This window comes from Panthera onca, chromosome B3 (genome assembly GCF_046562875.1).
Source record: "Panthera onca isolate mPanOnc1 chromosome B3, mPanOnc1 haplotype 2, whole genome shotgun sequence".
Taxonomy (NCBI): domain Eukaryota; kingdom Metazoa; phylum Chordata; class Mammalia; order Carnivora; family Felidae; genus Panthera; species Panthera onca.
The window spans coordinates 19,272,448-19,295,542 of record NC_138344.1 but is presented as its reverse complement, the minus strand read 5'-3'; the positions used below and the strand labels follow the sequence as shown (position 1 = coordinate 19,295,542).

The 23,095-nt window shown below is 44.0% G+C and overlaps 1 protein-coding gene across 1 annotated transcript in view; it reads left to right on the top strand.

Annotated features, from left to right (window-relative positions):
• Positions 1–21,050, top strand: part of CHSY1 (chondroitin sulfate synthase 1) — a 71,205-nt gene extending 50,155 nt beyond the window's left edge. The window contains exon 3 of the mRNA XM_060617829.3: positions 18,016–21,050. Within this exon, the coding sequence (XP_060473812.1) occupies positions 18,016–19,608 (1,593 nt within the window). The 3' untranslated portion in view covers positions 19,609–21,050. The remainder of the gene's footprint in view (positions 1–18,015) is intronic.
• Positions 21,051–23,095: the final 2,045 nt, after the last annotated feature.

Below are 23,095 nucleotides of genomic sequence, written 5' to 3'. Positions count from 1 at the left end.
ATTAAACGTAAACATGAATTGCTCCTTTGTATTCTAGGAGTATGCCTATAGTGCGTTGTGAACTGCTAAGCTTTCATACACCCAGTGTAACATTTTAACATGTTAGACCAATGCATTTGAAGAAACCAGGGCATTCACATTTAAATTTATTTTGACATCAATTGGACCCTAAGATAGTAACAGTGGTTATGGCCGGGTAGTAAGAATAGAATTCTTGTTTTATTTTACCTCTCTTGAGTTTTCCTGGTTTCGACCAGTGAACAGGGGTTGTATATTAAACCTCTCCCCACTTTGCAATGGCACAGTAATGTCTGACACCCGGACTTCACATCAGTATGGGACACCAGAAAATTCCTGACCAGGAGGCTTGTAAAGAAAGAGGTTTTCATTTCTTCCAGTGCAGTTCATACTTACAGGGTTTGATGAGTGATACATTGTTTATTTAGAGTATGCTTATTTCACAGACACATCTACTTTGTATATTTATAGATGATTTATGTCGACTTACTTGGGTCAAGATAATGTGCAACTAGAGGTGCCTGGGTGGCTCAGATGGTTGTGTTGGACTCTTGATCTCACCTCAGGTCTTGATCTTAAGGTCATGAGTTCAGGCCCCTCATTGAGCTCCACACTAGGCCTGGAGCCTACTTAAAAAAAAAAAAAAAAAAAAAAAAAAAAAAAAGATAATGTGCAACTTGAATTTGAACCTATGTGGAATTCTCTGGTTACTGTCCCTTACCGCTTTTGCAAAAAAAAATTTGTACTTCTACCCTTCGTTTGACATTTGATTTATTCCTTTACGTTACCCTATAAGTTTGCTCACGTCTATGAAATGTTTGCTTTTCTTGTAGCTTATAATTTTAGTGTTTCTTTTTCTTTGGTTCAAAGGTCCTGATTTGACAAATAGCAGAATCGCTTGATTTTAGTTAGGAGTTAGTGTTGTTAACTATATCAGGAAAATAAATGTTCAGAAGTAGAATTACTACTCCAATAGAATGTACTTATAAATATATACATACTGTATAGTTTGCAGAATGTATTTGGTTTTGTTACCTTATATGTGAGTATGTACATTAGAATGAATATTTGTCAGATGTCCCCAGAGTAGGTTTGTGATTCTCCGTCTTTTCAGCATTTTATAATGAATGCATATTGTTTCATAACAATAAAAAAAGATTTAAAAATAGTAATCGTGTGATTTGAGTATTTCTACAAGGTGGCATTTTAAAAATCACATGGCTTTCAGTGTAGACAGTAAATGCTTTTTGTAAGACTACACTTCATTTGTGAAATCCTCCTTTATTTCGTTGTACTTGATCTTTGTTATAACATACATGTTGTAGAATCTGATCGAAACTTTGAGCAAAGAAGTAGATGAGATCTTATCTTTTTGTCATCCTTTTCAGAAGTGTCGTTTTGAAAATAGAAATTTGAGGGGTGCCTGGTGCCTCCGTAAGTTAAACGTCCTACTTCGGCTCAGGTCAAGATCTCATGGTGGGTTTGAGCCCCGCATCGGACTCTGCTGACAGCTCGGAGCCTGGAGCCTGCTTCGGATTCTGTGTCTCCCACTGTCTCAGCCCCTCGCCCTCTCACACTCTTTCTCTCTCTCAAAAATAAATAAACATTAAAAAAAATTAAGAAAATAGAATTTTGACTTTTCAGAGCAACCAGTGGTTATCTCCCACCCCTACCTGTCACAGCTCTCACGATCTCGCCTTTCCCCCAGCCAACACATGTGCACACAGGGTCAGAGGTTGCTGTTTGATTTAGAAATAGAGGCAAAATTTGAAAGTCTGAGTGTGCAGGGACTTGGAGACGGTGCGTGTGCAGTGTTTCCAGCAGGAGTGGAAAGTTCTGGGTGTGACTGACGAAACACCGCTGCCTTTGGCGTGTAGAATCAAATCTCCCCTTCTCTTCCTAGCACCGGATTGTTAGTTATTTAATGGTGCAGAATATTAGATAGGAAACAAGGACTCACTCTAAGGGCAAGAATGATGGCTAGATAGTTGTATTGGCCACAGAATTCAAAGCACAGTTAAGACATTCATTCTCATCTAAAGTGCTGTAGCGAAAATGTTTCATTTCAAAATAGAGTACTTTAAAGTGTTACCCTGCTCCACTGTTTCTTGCTGAGGTACCCCTGTAAAATGTGTCCACATGAACAGGGCAAGGAAGAAGCAGGCGAGTAAATCGTTGAATTAGTTGAGATAGCGTTACCTTGAATGAACTTCTTCATTCTGTTTGCCTTCAGCCTAGAGTGCTGGAGGCCCATGTGTAAATAAATGTCAGTAATAAAACCAGTTGCCCGTTCTTATCTTTAGGAATGGCTTTCTTTTCTTTTTTTCTATGGTGAAGATCACTTCACTACTATTACCAGTAATGGCTTTACTGCTGAACACTACCACGGGGCACGGGGCGGGTGCAGCTGCTTAGTCCTTTTGAGTCACTTCCACTTTAAAAGACAGCTGGGCTGGCATTGGGAACCCACTTTGTTCTGGTGCTGGGCCAGGGCAGGGCGGTGGGCGGCTGCCCATAAGGGAGGGAGGAAGTGGGTGGAGAGAGAGAGGTGTGGAAATCCGTGCTGAATGATTCCTCCTCCTCTGCCCCCCCCCCCCACCACCCCAACACCCCCATTGTGGAGACTCAGTCTGTCTGCTCACAGAGTGAAAATGATCCTACCTTTGCCTAGAGAGCGGGTTTTCTTAGAAAGTGAAGGTCCCCGTCATCTTGGTGTAGGAGATTGGTACTGTCGTCACCAGATCTTCCTTTGCCCCAGGAATGTTTGTGTTGTGTGCACATTAAATAGGGGACTTTTCGACTCTTGCTTGCTTTGATGCTTCATCTGGCCAAAATTTGGTTCCATGGAGTTTACATACTTGTTCAGAAAGTTTGGGGTAGCTTTTAAGCCTTCCTTATTGATTATACCATTAAGATACCTCCCCCCGACACTCACTCCGTTACCTAAACACCAGACTTCTGCTTGGCCCCACTGCACACATGCACGATCCTTGCCTTGAGCATGGAAGGGCTGGCACAGAGGGACGGGCAGGTTGGGAGGGGACTTGGCACCGTGTCTGGAGAGCTCCTGGGTGGACCTTCAGGCCGGTGTCCTGGCCACGGTTCCTGCTATTTGCCCCCAAGTGTGGCCCTTGCACAGAGTATGTGAGTCATACTTGCCGAAGAAATGAATGTTCTAGAGGGAGTACCACATATTGTCTAGTCTTTGACCCACGGTGCCTTTGGAACTCTTCCCTCCCCCTCGCTTCTGTCAGGTCACTGCTCAGATTTCCCCCTGCCACAGAGGCCTGCCCCTACCCGCCACTCCCCTGTCCCCTGCCTCCCCACCCTCTGTATTTCCTCAGGGCTCCAGTCTCCTCTCTTGAGTTACCTGCCTGCCCCAGCCCTGGAGTGTGAGCTGCAGGACAGGACCTGCCTGGCCTTTGTGTGTGCCCTGTGCCCAGAGCAGTGCCTGCAGGAGAGCCCCCGTGCTGTCATGAAATAGCCCTCCGGGCAGCTGGGACAGTGGGGCACTGGGCAGCTCTAATCTCCTGATTTGAAAATGTGCATAATAATCGCACCACCTCATAGGCTTGAACGAGTGAGTGCGTGGGAAGTGCCCGTGGAGCTTCTGAGAGGTGTTGCTTATCCATGTTCTAAAATCATAAACTGTTCAACTTCCATTAGGTTATAAGGATTAAAAAAAAAAAAAAAATCAAGTACCTCTGAAGGGTCAAAGGACACGCTTTCAGTTCAAATGTGTTGCCTAACATGTAACTAACAGAAAGGTTCTATTGATGGTTTTGGAAGTCGGGTAGGTTATTTTAGAAGTGTAGGATGATTATGTGCTCAGTACACTAAAATTCTCCGCTGTTTACCTTTTCTCCTTTGTGTCAGTGTTTATTAAGGGATTGTGGCCCCTGCCGGGCTCTGCTCTGTGCTGGAGCTGCAGAAATAGTGGGCGAGGTCTGCCTTCAAGGAACTTCAGTCTGGCGGAGCAGCTAGGGGGCCCTAAGTGAGATTTTTGAAAATTCTAGATCCATCTTTTTTTTTTTTTTTTTTTTTTTTTTTTTTTTTTTGAGAGAGAGAGAGAGCGAGAGCGAGCAGGGGAGGGGCAGAGAGAGAGAAGGGAACAGAGGACCCAGAGGACCCATAGCAGGCTGAGCCCCGATGCGGGGCTCAAACTCTCAAACCGTGAGATGACGACCTGAGCCAAAGTCAGACGCTTAACTGACTGAAGCCCCCAGGTGCCCCTAGAAGATCCTCTTTCAAGGATGCTTTTCCTCTTTCGTGTCTCTGAGGACAGACTCTACATGTTCAGGGGCTGTCTTCTGAGGTCCTGTTGCCGTATCTGTTGGGAGTTGGGGAAGCGGGGGCCAGGGAGGGGCAGGGGTGGGCTGAGTGTGTGTCTCGCCTTTGACCGGTCTGCCCACCGAGCCCTGGACGGTCTGCCTGGGAATGTGAGGGGCAGGGTTGGCTTGAGGACAGGGGTAGCTTTGCCTGGCACATGTGGTACGATGTGGCTTCTCTTTCCTAAAGTGTCACCTCTTCCGTTGGGTAAGGTGCTTGTCTGTCATTGTGATGTTGAAATATCGCCTGGAGCCACTTACAGTGTTAAGTGATTAATCTTTTTTGTCCTCATTTGTAAAGTAGGAGAAGTAACATCCACCCATTCATTTATTCAGCCAGTGCTTATTGCGCAACTGCTTGTGCTAGGCACCTAGAGCAAAAGTAGGTTTTGCCCTTAAGGGGTTTAAAATTGTAAGGATTAAAATGAGTGTGTGCGTGTGGGGGGAGGAAGGGAGGGAAGGAGGTACACTAATGAGATGTTCAAATACTCAAAAAAAAAAAAAGTCTCTTCTTTTTATATAGGGCTTTCTAGTTTGCTGTCTTCAAAGACCAAAAAATCTTAACTCATTGTGAATTGTTAATCGCTTGGATTTTGTTTCCACATATCTCTTTCCACAAGGATCTGAATCCTAGAGTATTTTATATATTCCTCTAAAGGGTTTGTTTTGCTTAGAGCAGGGAGTAGACTAATGAGTGGAAGGGAAGAGCAAAAGAATTGATTATAAATAACAAGTCAGAGAAAACGGATTGACTATCTTCCCCTGGAATCTACTTTTATTAACATAAAACATTAACATAAAACATAATTTGAGGATTTTTTTTTTCCTACTAGGTTGCCTGTGAGTTTTTATTTTTTTTATTTTTTTTTTTAACGTTTATTTATTTTTGAGACAGAGACAGAGCATGAACGGGGGAGGGGCAGAGAGAGAGGGAGGCACAGAATCGGAAGCAGGCTCCAGGCTCTGAGCCATCAGCCCAGAGCCCCACGCGGGGCTCGAACTCGCAGACCGCGAGATCGTGACCTGAGCTGAAGTCGGACACTTAACCGACTGAGCCACCTAGGCGCCCCAAGTTTTTAAAAAATTAAGTCACTATTTTTTAGAGCAGTTGAGGTTTAAAGGGAAGTTGAGCAGGCTGTAGTGTTCCCATATACCCGTCTCTCCCCCAACCCCGCGATCACATCATCAGCACCCCCACAGAATGGTACATTTGTTACAGTCTGCATTTGTTACATTTGTTACAGGCCTGCACTGACACATCATAATCACCCAGTCCCTAGTTTACATTAGAGTTCCCTCTCGATGTTGTGCATTCTCTCACCATTGTAGTATTATACTGAGTAGTGTCACTTCCCTAAAAATCCTCTGTGCACCCCCTCTCCCCTAACTCTTGGCAACCACTGATCCTTATATTGTATATAAGGTTTTGCCTTTTCCAGGATGTCCTATAGTTGGAATTGTACAGTATGTAGTGGCCTTTTCAGATTGGCTTCTTTCACTTAATGATACACATTAGAGGTTCCTCTGTGTCTTTTCGTGGCTTGATAGCTCATTTCTTTTTATTGCTGAATAATTTTCCGTTGTCTGGATGTACCACAGTTTATTCATTCACCTGCTTGAAGGACACACTGGTTGACTACAGGTTTGGGAATTTATGACTAAAGCTGCTACACCTGTGTGCAGCTTTTTGTGTGGACGTAAGTTTTCGATTCAGTTGGTTAAATACCAAGGAATGTAATTGCTAGATCTAACAGTTAAGGGTACGTTTAATTTTGTAAGAAACTGCCAAATGTCTTTAGAGGCTGTGCCATTTTGTGTTCCCACTATCCATGAACGAGAGATCCTATATTTTTTTATTTTTTATTTTTTTAAGTTTTATTTATTTATTTTGAGAGAGACAAAGACAGCATGAGCAGGGGAGGGGGGTGGAGAGTGAGGGAGAGAGAGAATTCTAAGAGGGTCCGCATCGTCAGCACAGAGCCTAATGTGGGGCTCAAACTCACGAAACCATGAGATCATGACCTGAGCCAAAACCTGAGCCACCGAGACGCCCCATGAGAGGGTCTGTTGATCTATATGCTTGCCAAGCAGTTGATGTTACCAGTATTTTGGATTTTGTCCATTTTAATAGGTCTGTGGTGGTATCTCATTTTATTTTGCATTTCTCTAATGTCATACGATGTTAAACATCTTTTCACATGCTTATTGGTCATCTGCATATCTTCTTTGGGGAGTTTTGAAAGTTCTTTGTGTATTTTGGACGCTTGTCCTTTATCAGATATGTTTTTTGCAAACATTTTCTCCCAGCCTCTGGATTTTCTTCTCATTCTTTTGACATTGTCTTTTGCAGAGAAGTTTTTTAATTTTGATGAAGTCTGGCTCCTCAATTATTCCTCTCATGGATCACCTTTGGTGCTGTATTAAAACGTCGTCTCCATACCCAGGGTTCTCTGTGTTGCCTCCTGTTATCTCCAAAGACTTTTATAGTTTTGTGTTTTTACATTCAGGTCTGTGGTCTGTCTTGAGTTAATTTCTGTGAAGGGTGTAAAATCGATGTCCAGATTGATTTTTGTTTGTTTGTTTTTTCTTGTGAGTGTTCAGTTGCTCTGGCAACATTTGCTGAAGACTATCTTTGCTTCAGCTTATATTGCCTTTGCTCCTTTGTTGGTTGCCTATGTTTAGAAAATGTTTATTTGTATCACTTCTCTAGAAATCTGATACTATAGAGTTTAAGAGCTCCCCCCTTCCCCTGGAAACACTCCCTTTCCTTCCCCTTTCCCCGTTTCTTAAAGACAACTGTAGGAACTCAACCCTTTGTAATTGCAGAGTGAGAGCCCCTTCTCAGATTTACATGGGGTTAATTGCAGGATTATTAAGCCTGGGAGTCCCTATGCAGACTCCCTCACCACCGTGTGACAGAAATACTGACTTGAATGTGTGAAACAAAGCCATGATATCTACCATCAGGTTCTCAAGCAGAAGCTGTACTTTCAAAAGGCTGGAGTGAACAGGAATTGGACTGTGCTCTTGCTCCCCCTCCACTGGCCTTGCTGCCCTCCTCTGGTGGCCTCGTCTTGTGACTGCAACTCCACTGGGTTGTCCTAACTCATTAGACTTTCATCATTAAAAAAAATTTTTTTTTAATCTTTATTTTTGAGAGAGAGAGAGAGAGAGAGAGAGAGAGAGAGAGTGAGTTCATACCTGAGCCGAAGTCAGATGCTTAACCGACTGTGCCACCCAGGTGCTCCTGGACCTTCATCATTCAAAGCCTGCTTGGATCTTTAGGTGTGTGTGTGTGTGTGTAAGATATTACTTGATAAATGTGGCAAGTTAAAATGGTTTAAAATGTCTTTATTTAGAATGAGATTCCACAACAAATCAGGAATCTTGACTTCAAAAAATCCTAGAAGGAAATGAACTTGTATGCCACATTTGGCCCACAGGTTCATTTGGGCTCATATTTCTCTGTCTCTCATTCTAAAATTTGAATTGGTGGCTAACATTTAAAAATTAGGAAACTTTATGGGCACCTAAGTGGCTCAGTTGGTTGAGCATCCGGCTTCAGCTCTAGTCATGATCTCACATTTCGTGAGTTTGAGTCTCATGTCAGGCTCTGTGCTGACAGCTCAGAGCCTGGAGCCTGCTTCGGATTCTGTCTCTCTCTGCCTCTCCCCTACTCACACTCTTTCTCTCTCTCTTTCAAAAATAAATAAACATAAAAAAAATAAAAAGTAGGAAACTTATACAAAAATAGCCATATTTCTAGCTTTTCTGTAAAAAAATCAGATCTGAACCCACTGGGCCTGTGTTCCTATGTGTCCCTGTCCTCCAACTTCCCTAACCTGGTGCACTTCCCCAATATTGCCCCGTAAGATTGTTTTTAGTTTTATTTCTGTTTTTGTTTGTTTTTTGGCGATCCCTTAGGCTATAGCTTAAGTTGCTTTTCCTATGGTTATTTGCTCCAGGGTGAGAGCTGTATGTGGCCACATACGGACTAGGGTTAGGAAGGAGCACTGTGAGGGGACGCATATGTGGTGGCCAGCTGGTGGCCAACGGTGACTGGACCCAGGCACCTGCTGTGAGTCAGGCTTTAGAGAAACACCTATACAGAGGGAGAGCCCTTCGTACACTTCCCTTAAGAGCAGGCTGAGGGCCCAGGTGGTAGTGCTGCCCACTGTGTGCTTTATCTTTGTGTGCAAGCTTATCTTTTCTTTGTACTTGACCTTTTAGATTTTCCCTGCCTCGTAGGGTGCCTTTAATGTGTTCAGTAAGTATTTGGTGCCACATTTGCGCAAGACTTTGTTCTTTTGAAGATAATTGTGCGTACATTCATTCTTCATAATGCTGCCACATTTGCTTCTTTATCTATGGTGGGGGCGGGGGGGGGGGGGGGTGGGTGGGGAAAGGCAGTGCCCGGAAAGCTTAATTGACTCCCACAAGGTCAAACGTTAGTAAAGAGCAGAGATGGAAGTTTAGATAGTTTTCTGACTGCAGATAAGGGCGTTCTCTTTCCACTGCCGCTGTTGACTATTCAAACCACGAAATGTTCACCCGCAGACTCTATTGATTTCAGTGTGATCACTTTGCTTATTGTTTTATGTAGAAGTATTACCTTACTACCAACAGTTTTCATAATAGTTTGCCAAGCTGAGTTCTCAGGTCTTTAGAACTGCGTCAGACTTCTCAAAAAGGTATTTAGATTTCAGATTTTGGCACTAATGGATCAAGACACAAACATACAGCTCTTATTATTTTTCTTTCTTTCTTTTTTTTTTTTTTTTTACCACTAGAGGCCCAGCATAATTCCCATGAAAAAATTTGCTTTTTTAAATGAACTCTTTAAAATACAAAGCACCTAATCCTTGAACTTACTAATTGAATGCAAATTGGCAAAGCCTATACAAACGCATTAGGAGAGAGACCTAATAGGGGCATGTGGAGTGACCATATGTCCCGAGAGCCATGGACAGGCCAGTTTACGCCAGTGATCTTGGCCTAATTTATTAACAGATTGTCTCTTTCATCTCTAAAGGTCCTGCTTCAGCCAGTAAATTCTCTGGAAAAACCCTACCTATAGGTATATGAGAATGTTAATTTAAATATATAAAACTGTGAGATGATTTTGAAACTATTACCAGTTATGATCTCCTGACATTTAGGCAACCCATATTTTCTTTGAAACATTTTTCAGCAGAAAAGGATAAGAAAAATTCTCTGCAAAGAATTGAAATGCTGCATAAATCAGAATGAAGAAATATCCATCGATCTGGAGCAGTGATAGTCTGTTGATGCAGCTGAAATACATATTTAATGATGGACACTAATGTAAACAGCTAATGGGGAGAACCGTGACTTAATGAGAATGTTGGCCTTCCTTGCAGAGGATGCCAAGGACATTTGCTAATGAAGACTGTAGCAGTCGGTATTTGTTAACTGAAGATTAGATGTGGGTAGTTGATGGGTGTTCCCAGCTGGGCTAGAAGTTCCTGGGAATAGCGTGACCTTGATATTTGTTAGCCCCTCTCAGATTTACCATAGAATGAGTCACAGTTCTGAAACATCTCACAGTACAGGAGATGGCTTTTCCGGAGTCCAAGGTTATGGGGACACTTTTTAGAACAAAGCTTAAGAGCTGTATTATGGACACTGGAAATTAAACCATCAGTGGTGCTGTATGTGTTTTAAAAAGGCTTTCTTCCACGTTTTTTATGCAAGAAATGACCTTGTGATTATAAAAGAAACCTGTATGCACAGATTTGTGTTTTCTCCTGCAGTACTTTTTAACTTCCCATTATGTAATATTCTTGGAAGGAATGTGCCAAGTGACAGATTATTGAACTATACTACATAATAATGAAGTTTTCTTGGGGCGCCTGGGTGGCGCAGTCGGTTAAGCTTCCGACTTCAGCCAGGTCACGATCTCACGGTCTGTGAGTTCGAGCCCCGCGTCAGGCTCTGGGCTGATGGCTCAGAGCCTGGAGCCTGTTTCCCATTCTGTGTCTCCCTCTCTCTCTGCCCCTCCCCCGTTCATGCTCTGTCTCTCTCTGTCCCAAAAATAAATAAAAAAAAATTTAAAAAAAAAAAAAAAAAAAAAAAAATAATGAAGTTTTCTTAAAATTTAAATTTGAATGCTTTGTAACAAACAAACTACATATTTGTTGCCGCATGGAATTACTACAATGACCTGTTATGAATCTCCTATCCTTAACTATTTTTATAGCAGAATTGGAGGTTTGCAGGGCCCCTGGATGGCTCAGTCAGTTAAGCCTCTGACTCTTGATTTCGGCTCATGGCATGATCTCATGGTTGTAAGACTGAGTCCCATGTTGGGCTTTGCGCTGAGCGTGGAGACTGCTTAAGATTCTCTGTCTCTTTAACACTGCCCCTTCCTCGTACCCCCATACCCCCCCAAATAAATAAGTAAGTAACCGTTAAAAAAAAAGAAGAATTGGAGGTTTGCTTTTATAAGACGGAAGCAGTTAACTGGGATGTAGTGGTATCTTTTAATGCTCCAAACAGTTTGACTCAGTGAAGGTAGAATCTTGTAACGTTCTAATGCTGTATCTTCAACCATATCAGGATGGATGGGTAGAACATCACAGCATGACTTTAGAATCCTATGTGATTGGTTATGAAACTAGCACGTAGATCCCATCTTAGAATTCTTCACACTGAAGGAACCTTTAGTACGATATAGACATTCTATAAACGAGAGAACTTTGAGACCCAACAAATTCAAGTGACTCCTCCAAGGTCTTACAGCTCACTAGTAGCATAAAAGCGATAAATGTCTCCATATAGTCTTACTTCTGAATGTTTATTTTAAATTGTTACATTCTGAACTTTCTCACAGAGAAATAGTAGTTTATTTCTATTACCACTAAATTGCTAAACACTTACTTTAGTCACGTAATTATACCTCTTAAAGGTAGAGGACTTCATTCCTGTTGAATCTAGGCAATTGCCTGGAGTCCAGAAATTAAATGGCACCTGCCTCTTATCTGCTTAGTGGGGAACATTGTAGTGAACAGCATGTTAGCCATAATTTGAGGAAAAGAGGGACAACGCATAATAGAAGGTACAGATGTTCACCTTAATGATCCAACTGTTCCTCATTCCAGTGCCCCAGAGCAAAATGGCTTGATTTCATCTCACCTGCAGCATTCTTAAATGCAACCAGGCATCTTTAAAGGCAAAACCCAAATGACAGCAGGAAACTAGGAACTAGTGAAGATAAAAACAAAGATAATTTGAGGAGAACTTCGCAAGGGATCCCCAGAGCAAAAGCAAATGCCTAAAATACTACAAAGGCAGACAGGAGATCCAAAAGCACTAAGATCACTTGATGTGAACAGGTGGAAAAGGTGACGGGGTAAAAGTGGAAAGGGGATAGATGGAGGGGGGTGGTGGTGCACACTCACAACCTTTTTCCTTACCTTTCCTCCGAAGCCATTTTGTAATAAGGCTTTGTATAGAAGTTGATGGCATTTGTTAAATGTGCTGAATGAACAAAAGGTGCCACTAGAAGCCGATTTGGGCAGGGTCTTAGTATCAGCATCAGTACCCTTCAGTGGAGGTGCATGGCCTCACCTGTAGACATTCTGTCTGCTCACCTGTAAAGTACTTATGTCCACATTTGCTCTTTTAGACAAGGAGCTATTTATTTAGATTTTTCTTAGGATCATAGCAGGTGTCTTTTCCATCCAGTCTGTCAGGTGGGTGGCTTCTTTGTCTAAATGTTTATTTTGTAGTAATATTAGTGTACTAAGTAAATCCTTTGGGGGTGATACAGGAGGGGAGAGCACGAGCTAGTCTGGGCATAGACTTGGCCTCATTTGTAACAGAATAAGTGCTGTTCCCCCGAACACACACGCTCACGCCATCTCTGTCTTGCAAAAGATTTCTTCATTTAAAAAAAAAAAAAAAAAAGAAAAAAGGATATAACATAACGTTCCTTTCATTTAGATTTTTAGAGGTTAGTCAGAAGATACCTACAACTTTCCTCTAAGTTCACATTCTCAGTCTGTAATCATTCCTGGGGATTTTAAGGCTTCCATAAGCCCGTTAGTCAAATGTCAAGAATTAATTTTCTTTGTGTTTATGCCTTTAGCACACATGCTCTGTTTTGGGTGAAGCTTGCCGAGACGTCCGACACTATGAAAGTCATAGCCTCAGACGGCCTCTAAAAGATGTTGAGAAATGTAGTCCTGAAAGTGTTCGGGGATGTGATGTCCTGGTGAGCCTGTAAGAAGCAGCAGTCATGTGCAGCAGACCATGCACTGCACAGAGGACTCCCTTTGGAGATCACTCTGCATGCATAGGGTTTTGATAGCCAAGAATAAAATGTGTAGTCATGGACTCAGTTTTCTAGGGAGTAAAGGACAAATAACAACTACATCCTTTGTCTGGAAGGGTACTTATTTTTCCTCAAAATACACTGCTGATTTTTACATTCCAAAATATATTCTAGCCAGAGTGACCTCAGGCTTAATCCCTCATCGTTAGTTACTGAGGATCTCATGTCTGTCAGCCTTCGTCATCTGTGTTCTTCTGCATTAAATCATGCCACAGTATCTTGATACCTGCTGTGCGTAAAGACTTTCCTGTTTATCATAAATTCACCAAATAACTGCTGAGCGTCTTGTGTCCGGCATGAGCCAGACTCTGGAGATGTAGTGAATGTCTGGATACCAGTTCCCCCAGTCTGCTCTAGAACTCTTTGTCTCAAGTCTGTCCTGGCTGCCAGAGCAAAAACACTGTCAACTGGGTGGTTTAAACAGCAGAAATGTATTTCTCACAGTTCTGGAGGCTGGAGGTCTGAGATGAAGGTATCTGCATGGTCAGGTTCTGGTGACGACCGTCTGCCTGGTTTACAGACCTGCTTTCTTGTGTACCGTCTTGGTGGGGACTGAGTGCTCTGGTCCCTTCACCCCCTTATACAGGCCCCCATCCCACCGCAGGGGCCTCACCCTCATGACTTCATCTAAACTCAGTCACCTTCCAGAGGCGCCACCTCCAGATAACATCACGTTGAGAGCACTTTAGCGTGTCAGTTGGGGTGAATTGGGAGTCCGCAGACATCCAGTCCATTGCACTCTTCTTATGGGGCTTACCTGCACTGACTTTCTGGGGCTCTCTTTGCTTTCTTCTCTGTTGTACCTTTTGTTTCCAGGATCCTATGTGATCATCTTTCTAGATGTATTCCCTCACTCTAGAAGGGCACATCCTTTCATAGCTGGGATGGAATGAGTACGAGGTAAAACCGTCCTTGAATGTCTGAAAATCTCTCTTCTACCCTCCTACTCGATGGGTCGTTTGGTTGGGAAGAGAATTCTCCATTGAGAATAACTTTCACTCCCCCCCTGCTTTTAACAAGGCATTGGTCTTTCTCTTCCAATCAGGACAGAGCACTCTAGTTTCTGGTTAATTTATACATGGCCCTTTTCCTCCTCTTTGGAAGTTTTTCAGATTGCTTTATCTGTGGTGTTCCGAGTTTGTACTCTTAGTACTAGGTAGTTGGGGTTTAATTCAGCAACTGTGTCTTTAATTCTGAGCCCATTTTCTGTATTGTTACTCTCTCCCTCATGTGCTTTTTCTCTTTTTGGAATGAATACTTTTCTGTTTCCTGGTTTTGTTTTCATCTCTCTTTTCTGGGATGTCCTTCAGCTTTATCCTCAAACTCTCCTTTTTTTCTTTGGCTATTTTATGTTTATTTTCAAGAGCGTTTTTGGTTTTTTTGATTTTTTTTTTTTTTTTTTTTTTTTTTTTTTTTTACAGTACTCAGTTTTTGTTGCACGAGTGCCTTGTCTTCTGTGTTAATGTGCTACAGGTTTGTTTTTTGTTTCCGTTGTTTTCTCTTCTGTTCACTGCATCGTTTCTCTTTCGGCAATCTTTTGTTTCTGTGTTCTGTCTCCATCTTTCCTGTTGGAACCCTCCTTCAGCTGCCTGATGGTCCCTGGCTGTTGATGATCAAGGAAGACTCAGGCATTGAAGAAGCTAACTGAAAGCCCTGTAGGCAAGATTCCTTAAACTAGTGTCATAGCTGTAGTAATCTGGCCTTGGGCGATCCCTTTTGCAGGAGGACTCCAGATAATCAATGGGAATGTTTAATTGATGCAGAAAAGACTCTTCCAGTCTCCTACTGGGAATGGAGAGTGGAGGGTGAGTGCTCTGAGACCCAGTTGAGGAAAGGGCTGGGAGCCCTGCTCTTTAGACGTTCATTTCCCTCCAGCTATCAGCCTTGCTTTCATCCCTGCCCAGCTGTTCAGTGAACTAAGTCCTAGAGGAGTGAGGGAAGGAGCCTGTAGACAGATCTCTTCTGGAACAACTACCGTAAATGATGACCGTGTTAAGAAACCTCCAATACTTGCTCCTCGTGCATCCTGATTCTGTTACAGTTGGTGGGCAGTCCTACATGAATTTGGGCAACACCCCCATCATCTAAATGGCAGAGTAACCTGGAGCATGTCTTTGAAGATGCTGGACATCTGCCAGCGCTCTCCTCCCTCCATGTGCCTGTGGTTTCGCTGAGTCCAGCACTGGGCCTCACCCCTGCCTTTCACAGCACCTTTCCTGGGGTTCTGAAGGGCACATTGGCTTACTGTTTAGAGCAGGCCGTTAGCTGCCATCTTCCTTGGCTCCCTTTTCATGTCCTCAGCATTTGGGGGCATCTCTTCCCTACTGTGTTTCCTCTCCCATTCTCTTGGTCCTTGTGGGTTTATTCCTTTCTTACTTCTTTCTTCTCTTTGAAGAGATAATTTGGAAAGAATCATATGGGTTCTAGGACTTCATTTTTTTTTTTTTTTCTTTTTTTTTTTTTCTCTTTTTTTTTTCTTTTTTTTTTTTTTTTTTAAACATTTTTTTTTCAACGTTTTTTATTTATTTTTGGGACAGAGAGAGACAGAGCATGAACGGGGGAGGGGCAGAGAGAGAGGGAGACACAGAATCGGAAACAGGCTCCAGGCTCCGAGCCATCAGCCCAGAGCCTGACGCGGGGCTCGAACTCACAGACCGCGAGATCGTGACCTGGCTGAAGTCGGACGCTTAACCGACTGCGCCACCCAGGCGCCCCTCTAGGACTTCATTTTTAGCCATAAGCCTCTGATTTGTATTTTAAGACCATTTTTGCTACTGTGTCAAAATGGCCCTGAGGGAAGGAGAACAGAATTCTGCAGGGAGCCCCATTGGGAAGCCCTGAGGAGGCATAGTCCAGCCTGGAGAGAGAAGAGAAGGCCTGAGACCCCGGGGAGGTGGGCTGGGCACTAGCTGTCTGCAGGGGGCAAGGGCTGGAGGGGGGAGGAACACCACTGGCTTCAGGCTCTTCTGACCTAATTTTGGAAAGCAGCTTGTATGGTTCATTGTGTTTATATTCTTGCAAATGGAGAGACCTTTAAAACAAGCCATGGTTCTTCATGCCCACTGTTAAAAATTTTAAATGGACAAAATGAAAATACTATGTCATCATAACAAATACATATAAATTATTACATAGCCTTCCGTCTCTCATACAGTAGTTGTTTTACTAGTCCGCAGGCATGGAGCCCTGGGCCATTGCTGATTCCTTTGCCGTGGTGGTGGGGGCACTGCTGTGTCCTTTCCGGAGCTCCCCCACACCCAGGTGGCATCCTCAGGGGAGGGGGGAGGGGGCAGGACTCAGATAACTGGAGGAAGGGCCTCCGGGCTGCTGTTGGGGCCCGCAGGGGTAAGGGGAGTCCAGGCGCCCTGCTTTCCCTAAGCACATCCCGGACTGCAGCCTTGCTTCTGGCCGTTTGAGTCCAGCATTAGAGTTTTGCTCTCCCGCGTTGCCTGGTAAATGACAGAAGACATGTGTAAAGTCGCACATCAGTGAGTGCCTGTGTTGTATGCTATCCCCTGGGAGCAGAAACTACGAGGGGCCCTGCAGGCCGGTCAGGGAGCACCCTGCGTGCGCCCAGCGCCTCCTGGCACACCACAACGGCGGGGATGCTCTCCCAGGTTCGGGATGCTCTGCCTGCCTTCTAGCTTCTTTGACACCTGACTGCTTTTTCTAATTAATTTAGAATTTGGGAACTACCTCAGTGGCTGATCCCATGCACCCAGGTCACATGTTGATCACAGACCTTGTGGGAAGAAAGTTGGAAACAGGGCACTTCCGAGATGTTGTCTTATTCCAGGCTAAGTCCTGCTCTGCGAACGGACCTCACAGGCGTCCAGGAGAGCAAAGGGCCGAGTTTGAGAAGGTCAGCATTTGCCAGACTCGTGGCTCCCTGAGAATTGAGTGAGGGAGTGAATGTGGGTGGAGGCCTTGCTCAGAACCTGGCCTCTATTCTTTGCCCCCTCTTCCTCTCTGTCTTTCTGTCTCTGTTTCTATCTCTCTCACCATTCTGTGGAAGTATTTCCCCTTTTTTTCTTTCTTATTGGCTTTATTTATTGGTAGTTTGTAGTATCATATCGAAGAAGAAAACTGGATGTAAAAATGCTAACCCATATATTTTACTGTTACATTGATTGCCATGTCTTAGAAAAAAAAAGACTTTCCAAAGGCACATAAACTGCTTGGTTCACATACATATCACCCTATCAAGCGTTAGTATTTAGCAATATGAACAAAACCCCAAAATGACCCACAAATGAAACAGGACTAATTTATCACATACCAACTTCAATATTATTGAATGGTTTTTGCAGATTTTTATTCTTCGTTCCAGAAGGCTTTGTAGATACTCATCATCTCACCGCTCGGATGTTCAGGGGAATTAAGTATACTCTCTATCTGACTTAAGGAACATGCCGCATTCGGGCTGATGGACCTCAAACCTTTGTCCCCCCTGCTCCCCCCAAGCCAGTGTCCCAGGACAGGGGACGAGTTGGTGGAATAATGGGCCCGTTTGGGTTGCCTGCCTTTTAGCTGGACATTCTGAGCCCGCCGTGTGCTGCCCTGTGCCAGTGCTGGAGCCCCGGTGCTGAGTGAGCAGACCCTCTCCTGCCTGCACAGAGGCTGTGGGGAGGTGCACTTGACACTAGGAACAAGCAAGTCAAAGTGCTCACTTCCAGTGACCTTGCAGAACCTTGGCTTCGCCTGCAGCATGCCCTTCCAGATGGCAGGTCTCCTCCCCTTTCCTTGTCTTCAGCTCCCTGGAAGCAGTGTTAGTCCTGCGTCAGGTCCCGCTCCTGGAGTTTTTCTCTTTACACCATCCTGTGTAGGGGTAGCTGTAGGGTCTGTTCTTCCAGCTGGGCAGCAGCTCCCACTGGGGGCCAGTCTGCAGGAGGGGGGACCTCGGCTCTTGGGTCCCTTACATGGGCTTGGTGGGGACCCAGGGTGACATTCTCTTGCAGGTATGCTGACTGTGATCTGAAGATTACACCTTTTCTATAGGAAAACTTTCTTAAAATTGTTTTCTATAGGAAAACAATTCTTAAAATTGCCTTTAGAATTATATTGGCCAACTCTGGTTATTGATGAAGGCTTATTTCTTGATGCAGTTCATATTTCTTACTCATTTCATCCCATCGGACTGCTGGAGATTGGGCTTTTCCTAAGGCTTCTGGTATGCTTTGGTGGCTCATTTGGAAAGATTTCAAATATTTAGATTTTTTTGAAGACTTTGCAGGTGTGTAAGGAAATGCGAGACTAGAGGGACAGAGTCACGTGATACTAACCTAGCCATCTTTTTTTTTTTTTTCTTAACAGATGCAGCAGCTTTTTTATGAGAATTACGAACAGAACAAAAAGGGGTACATTAGAGATCTCCATAATAGTAAAATTCACCGAGCCATCACCCTGCACCCCAACAAAAACCCACCCTACCAGTACCGGCTCCACAGCTACATGCTCAGCCGCAAGATAGCCGAGCTTCGCCACCGCACCATCCAGCTCCACCGAGAGATCGTCCTGATGGGCAGATACAGCAACACAGAGATTCACAAAGAAGACCTCCAGCTGGGAATCCCACCTTCCTTCATGAGGTTTCAGCCCCGCCAGCGGGAGGAGATCCTGGAGTGGGAGTTTCTGACTGGGAAATACTTGTATTCTGCAGCTGAGGGCCAGCCGCCTCGGAGAGGGATGGACTCCGCTCAGAGGGAGGCCCTGGATGACATTGTCATGCAGGTCATGGAGATGATCAACGCCAATGCCAAGACCAGAGGACGCATTATTGACTTCAAGGAGATACAGTATGGCTACCGCCGGGTGAACCCCATGTATGGGGCCGAATACATCCTGGACCTGCTCCTTCTGTACAAAAAGCACAAAGGGAAAAAAATGACTGTTCCCGTCCGGCGACATGCATATTTACAGCAGACCTTCAGCAAGATCCAGTTTGTGGAGCACGAGGAACTGGATGCAAAGGAATTGGCCAACAAAATCAATCAGGAATCCGGATCCTTGTCCTTTCTCTCAAATTCCCTGAAGAAACTTGTTCCCTTTCAGCTCCCTGGATCAAAGAACGAGCACAAAGAACCCAAAGAGAAAAAGATAAATATATTGATTCCATTGTCTGGGCGTTTCGACATGTTTGTGAGATTCATGGGAAACTTCGAGAAGACGTGTCTCATTCCCAATCAGAACGTCAAGCTCGTGGTTCTGCTTTTCAATTCTGACTCGAACCCTGACAAGGCCAAACAAGTTGAACTCATGAGAGATTATCGCATTAAGTACCCTAAAGCTGACATGCAGATTTTGCCTGTGTCTGGAGAGTTTTCAAGAGCTCTGGCCCTTGAAGTAGGGTCTTCCCAGTTCAGTAACGAGTCTCTGCTCTTTTTCTGTGACGTTGACCTCGTGTTTACTACAGAATTCCTTCAACGATGTCGAGCAAATACAGTTCTGGGCCAACAGATATATTTTCCAATCATCTTTAGCCAGTACGATCCAAAGATTGTTTATAGTGGGAAAGTTCCCAGTGATAACCATTTTGCCTTCACTCAGAAAACTGGCTTCTGGAGAAACTATGGGTTTGGCATTACTTGCATTTACAAGGGAGATCTTGTCCGAGTAGGCGGCTTTGATGTTTCCATCCAGGGCTGGGGGCTCGAGGATGTGGACCTTTTCAACAAGGTTGTCCAGGCAGGTTTGAAGACATTTAGGAGCCAAGAAGTGGGAGTAGTCCACGTCCACCATCCTGTCTTTTGTGATCCCAATCTCGATCCCAAACAGTACAAAATGTGCTTGGGGTCCAAAGCATCCACATATGGGTCCACACAGCAGCTGGCTGAAATGTGGCTGGAAAAAAACGACCCAAGTTACAGTAAAAACAGCAATAACAGTGGCTCAGTGAGGACAGCCTAAGGTCCAGCTTTGCTGGAAGAGACGTTTTTAATTATCTAATTTATTTTTCAAAAATTTTTTGTATGATCCGTTTTCGAAGTCCATACAAGGATATATTTTACACATGATTTTCTTACAAAGGACTCCTTAATGATTGAGCTTTTTGAACAAAAATGTGATCATGTTTGCCTTTGAGCACATTTTCTTGCTGAACGTCATGTAGCAGGCCTGCTTGATAATGACTTGAAATGTACCTGATGGACAGAACTTTCTTGTCGTGTTTCGTTGTGTTTTATGCGTTTCTTTGCAGACCCCTTTGCTGTGGTCCTATGGTAGAAAACATGAACGTTCCTGCAAAGTATTAATGTAACAGAACACTGTAACTCTGGTACATGTTTTGTTGTAACTGGTAACGTTGCACAGATTCGACCTTTTGTCTTTTTTTTTTCAATGGCGATTTTTTTTTTTTAAAGCCATTTCATGTTCTAATTGTAAAATAAGGAAATGTGATAATAAGCTGTATCATCATTGTCGGGAGAGCTTTCCAAAGTTGATTCTTTCCCCCAACTTGTGCTCATTGTGGTCACGGAGTTGTTTTAAAAGCAAGGGGAGAAAGGCACAGTAAGATGAATGGCTGTCGTCGTAATTCGTGTGGCTTAATGGACCTGGCATTAAATTCCAAGAAGGATTTGGTTTTTTGTTTTTTTTTTTCTCCTCATCTTTAAAGGGTACACTATTAATATTTGGAATGGCAAAGAAGAATTATTGTAATAAATCTAATGTACACAAGCTAAAACAGAAACAAAAACCCTCCCTAATGAAAGCATTGGGGGAAAATGTATTTTGGTTTTGTTCATCCTGTCTGTGTTACATTGGTGGAGTTGGCTGTTTCAATCTTTAATTACTGTTTTGTTTTATTCTTTGTATCTGAAATACCTTTAATTTATTTAATATCCATTGTTTAGAGCTCGGCCATTTCTCAAGTACCTGTTAGGCTATTAGTATTTATGTGTATCAGGAGTGTGTTTTAGTGTTATTTTATTTGCAGTAAACTGATCTCCAAAGATTTCCTTTTGAAAATGCTTTTCCCTCCTCAATTTTTACATTCCTTACTGTTTTACTAAATATTAAGTGTTCTTTGACAATTTTGGTGCTCACATGTTTTGGGGACAAAAGTGAAATCTGTCATTACACCAGAAAGTTCGTTTGTTTTAAAAACTCACAGATCAAATGTGCCTTAATAAATTTTCTTTTTCATTTAGATTTCAAACAGTAATAGACTTGCCATTTTAATACACATCGTTGGAGATCTGCTTATTTGTAAATAGTCTGTTGCTCATTCGGGAAAATAAACCAGTCAACAGTATTTTTCTATTGTACTTTTCAGGACCATTTTGTCTCATTACTCCTGTTTTAGCTAAAGAATTGTATAACATTTGGAGAGTAAAAAACTGAAACACTGATTTATAAAGTTTTTCAAGTTATTTCAGGGGGAATATTTATGTAGAATGCAGTTTGGGAGTGAAATGAAACTTTCAAGTGCCTCTTCCTCTCCCCCGCACCCCCCTCCAGTGAGCCTGTCCTTTGTTCCTCTTCAGCTTGTCCATTCTCTGTTCTCTAGAACAAGGGTCTTCAAACCCACTCCATGCCCCATCTGGCTTCCTGGTACTGATGCACCTTCCTGGCCCCATATTGGACTGACTGCGCCCATTGGAATCTGCATTTTAACCAGTGCCCACGTGCTATTGTGTGCATGAACATTCTCGGGGTTTTAGGCTAGATCTTAACTACAGGATAAATTGTGTATGGTTGCTCTATAATCCAAGAATCAAAAAAAGTTTAGATCTTTGATGCCAAGGGAGCAAGCTTTGTGGATGCCAGTTCCAGTCCGGGACAGGTACTTACCGTGTAATGACAGTTAAGACCCAGTATAATAACATTGTGCTCTTGGGAGGGATTGCTGCCATTCAGCCTAATTGTCATTTACTTTGTGGGGATGTTTAGTTTTCCTTTGGAAAAAAAGCACAGATGTTTTTATTCTTCAGTAAGGAAGAGCACAGTATGCGTCCTGATGACAAAGTTAAGTTCTCCATCATACTAGCTAACTAGAGGGATTTAGGACAGGGTATGAGCAGTTTCCTTCTCAAGCTTGAATGTCCATCCAGTGTCTTGGTGACGCTTTGTTCAAGTTCACCGTTTCCTTCCTCCTCCCACTCGTGCTCGTCTATTCCACTTCCTGATGTCCGTGTGGATGTTTACGGAGGTGCTGCCCTCCCTTCCTCGAGATTCAGTCTTTAGGAATGCTGCTGGACCCCTTCCTTCTGGTTCCCTCTTTGGTGGTGCCACGCCCAGACTCTGTGCTCACTGGCCTCCTGGTTCACTCTCCTCCTGGCCTCTCCTCCTGTGTCCCGCCAGGATCCCTCTTCTCAATCAGCAGCTTTAGTGTCTTCCTGCCTAGGAGAAGACTCTGTGAGCCCCCTCCTTAGGAGTCTCCAGCCAAACTGGGCTCTAAGTTTGTGGGGTCATCAGTCTCTTTCCTGCTCTGGCCTCTGTCTGGAGCTCTCTGCACACCACTCTGCTGGCCACCCGGACTCATTCTCCAGGAGCCAACTGAAACTCTCGCCCTGACCACTCTGGGTTCATCCCGGACCCTTCCAGCATAGATGTGACACAGCTGGACTTCATTCCATGGTCATGTGATTATGTCTCCCTCACTCCAGCCCCTCGAGTGCATCTGGATCTCTTCCCAGCGGTACCCTGGCACGTTGAGCCCTCTTGTCTGTGTCCTGCGCTGTCCCCAGCCTTGCTGTTAGTGCATGGTGCCCCGTCTGTATGCGTTCCTCCCAGTGGAATGTCCAGCTGGCCTGCCTGCCTGTCACTGCATTGGCTGTGACCTTGTGGCCCATCCATACCCATCCATGACCTGGAAGTAATTGCTTCTTCCCTTAAACCTCTGAAGGCCTTCTAGTTGAGATATGCTTTGTTTCATTGTTACTTTATTTATACTTAGTATGCGTTGCTTTATTTTAAATATAGAGAAGTATTGAAATGGCCCATAACCCCACAAACCAGATAGCCCTTGTTAACAGTATCTAGAAATGAGGAATACGTGGAGATGGTTGGAAGGGGGAAGAGATCACAATGCTGCACAAAGGGGGGAAATGGAGCCTTCCTCCTCCTCTAACCGTCCTGCCCTGAGGTCCCTCCCACAAAGAACCACCGGCTTTGTGTGTCCTGGTGGGGAATGGGCGGTGCGAAACGTGTGTGACCTAGATTGGTAGCATTTGAAACAATTCATTTACACAAATGAGAACCACATGCTTGCTTGGGCACCTGGGCCTGTGTGAGCCTCTTCTTGCCGCATGACAGAGGTGGACCTGGTCCGCTCGTGACTGGTGGACATATTTCTGGAGGGCAGGGCGGGACCGGTGGGCTTTTGGGCGTTGTGGGGACATGTGTGGGAGCCCTGTCCGGAGTGGGAGTGGGAGAGTCTTGTCTTGTGGGGCAG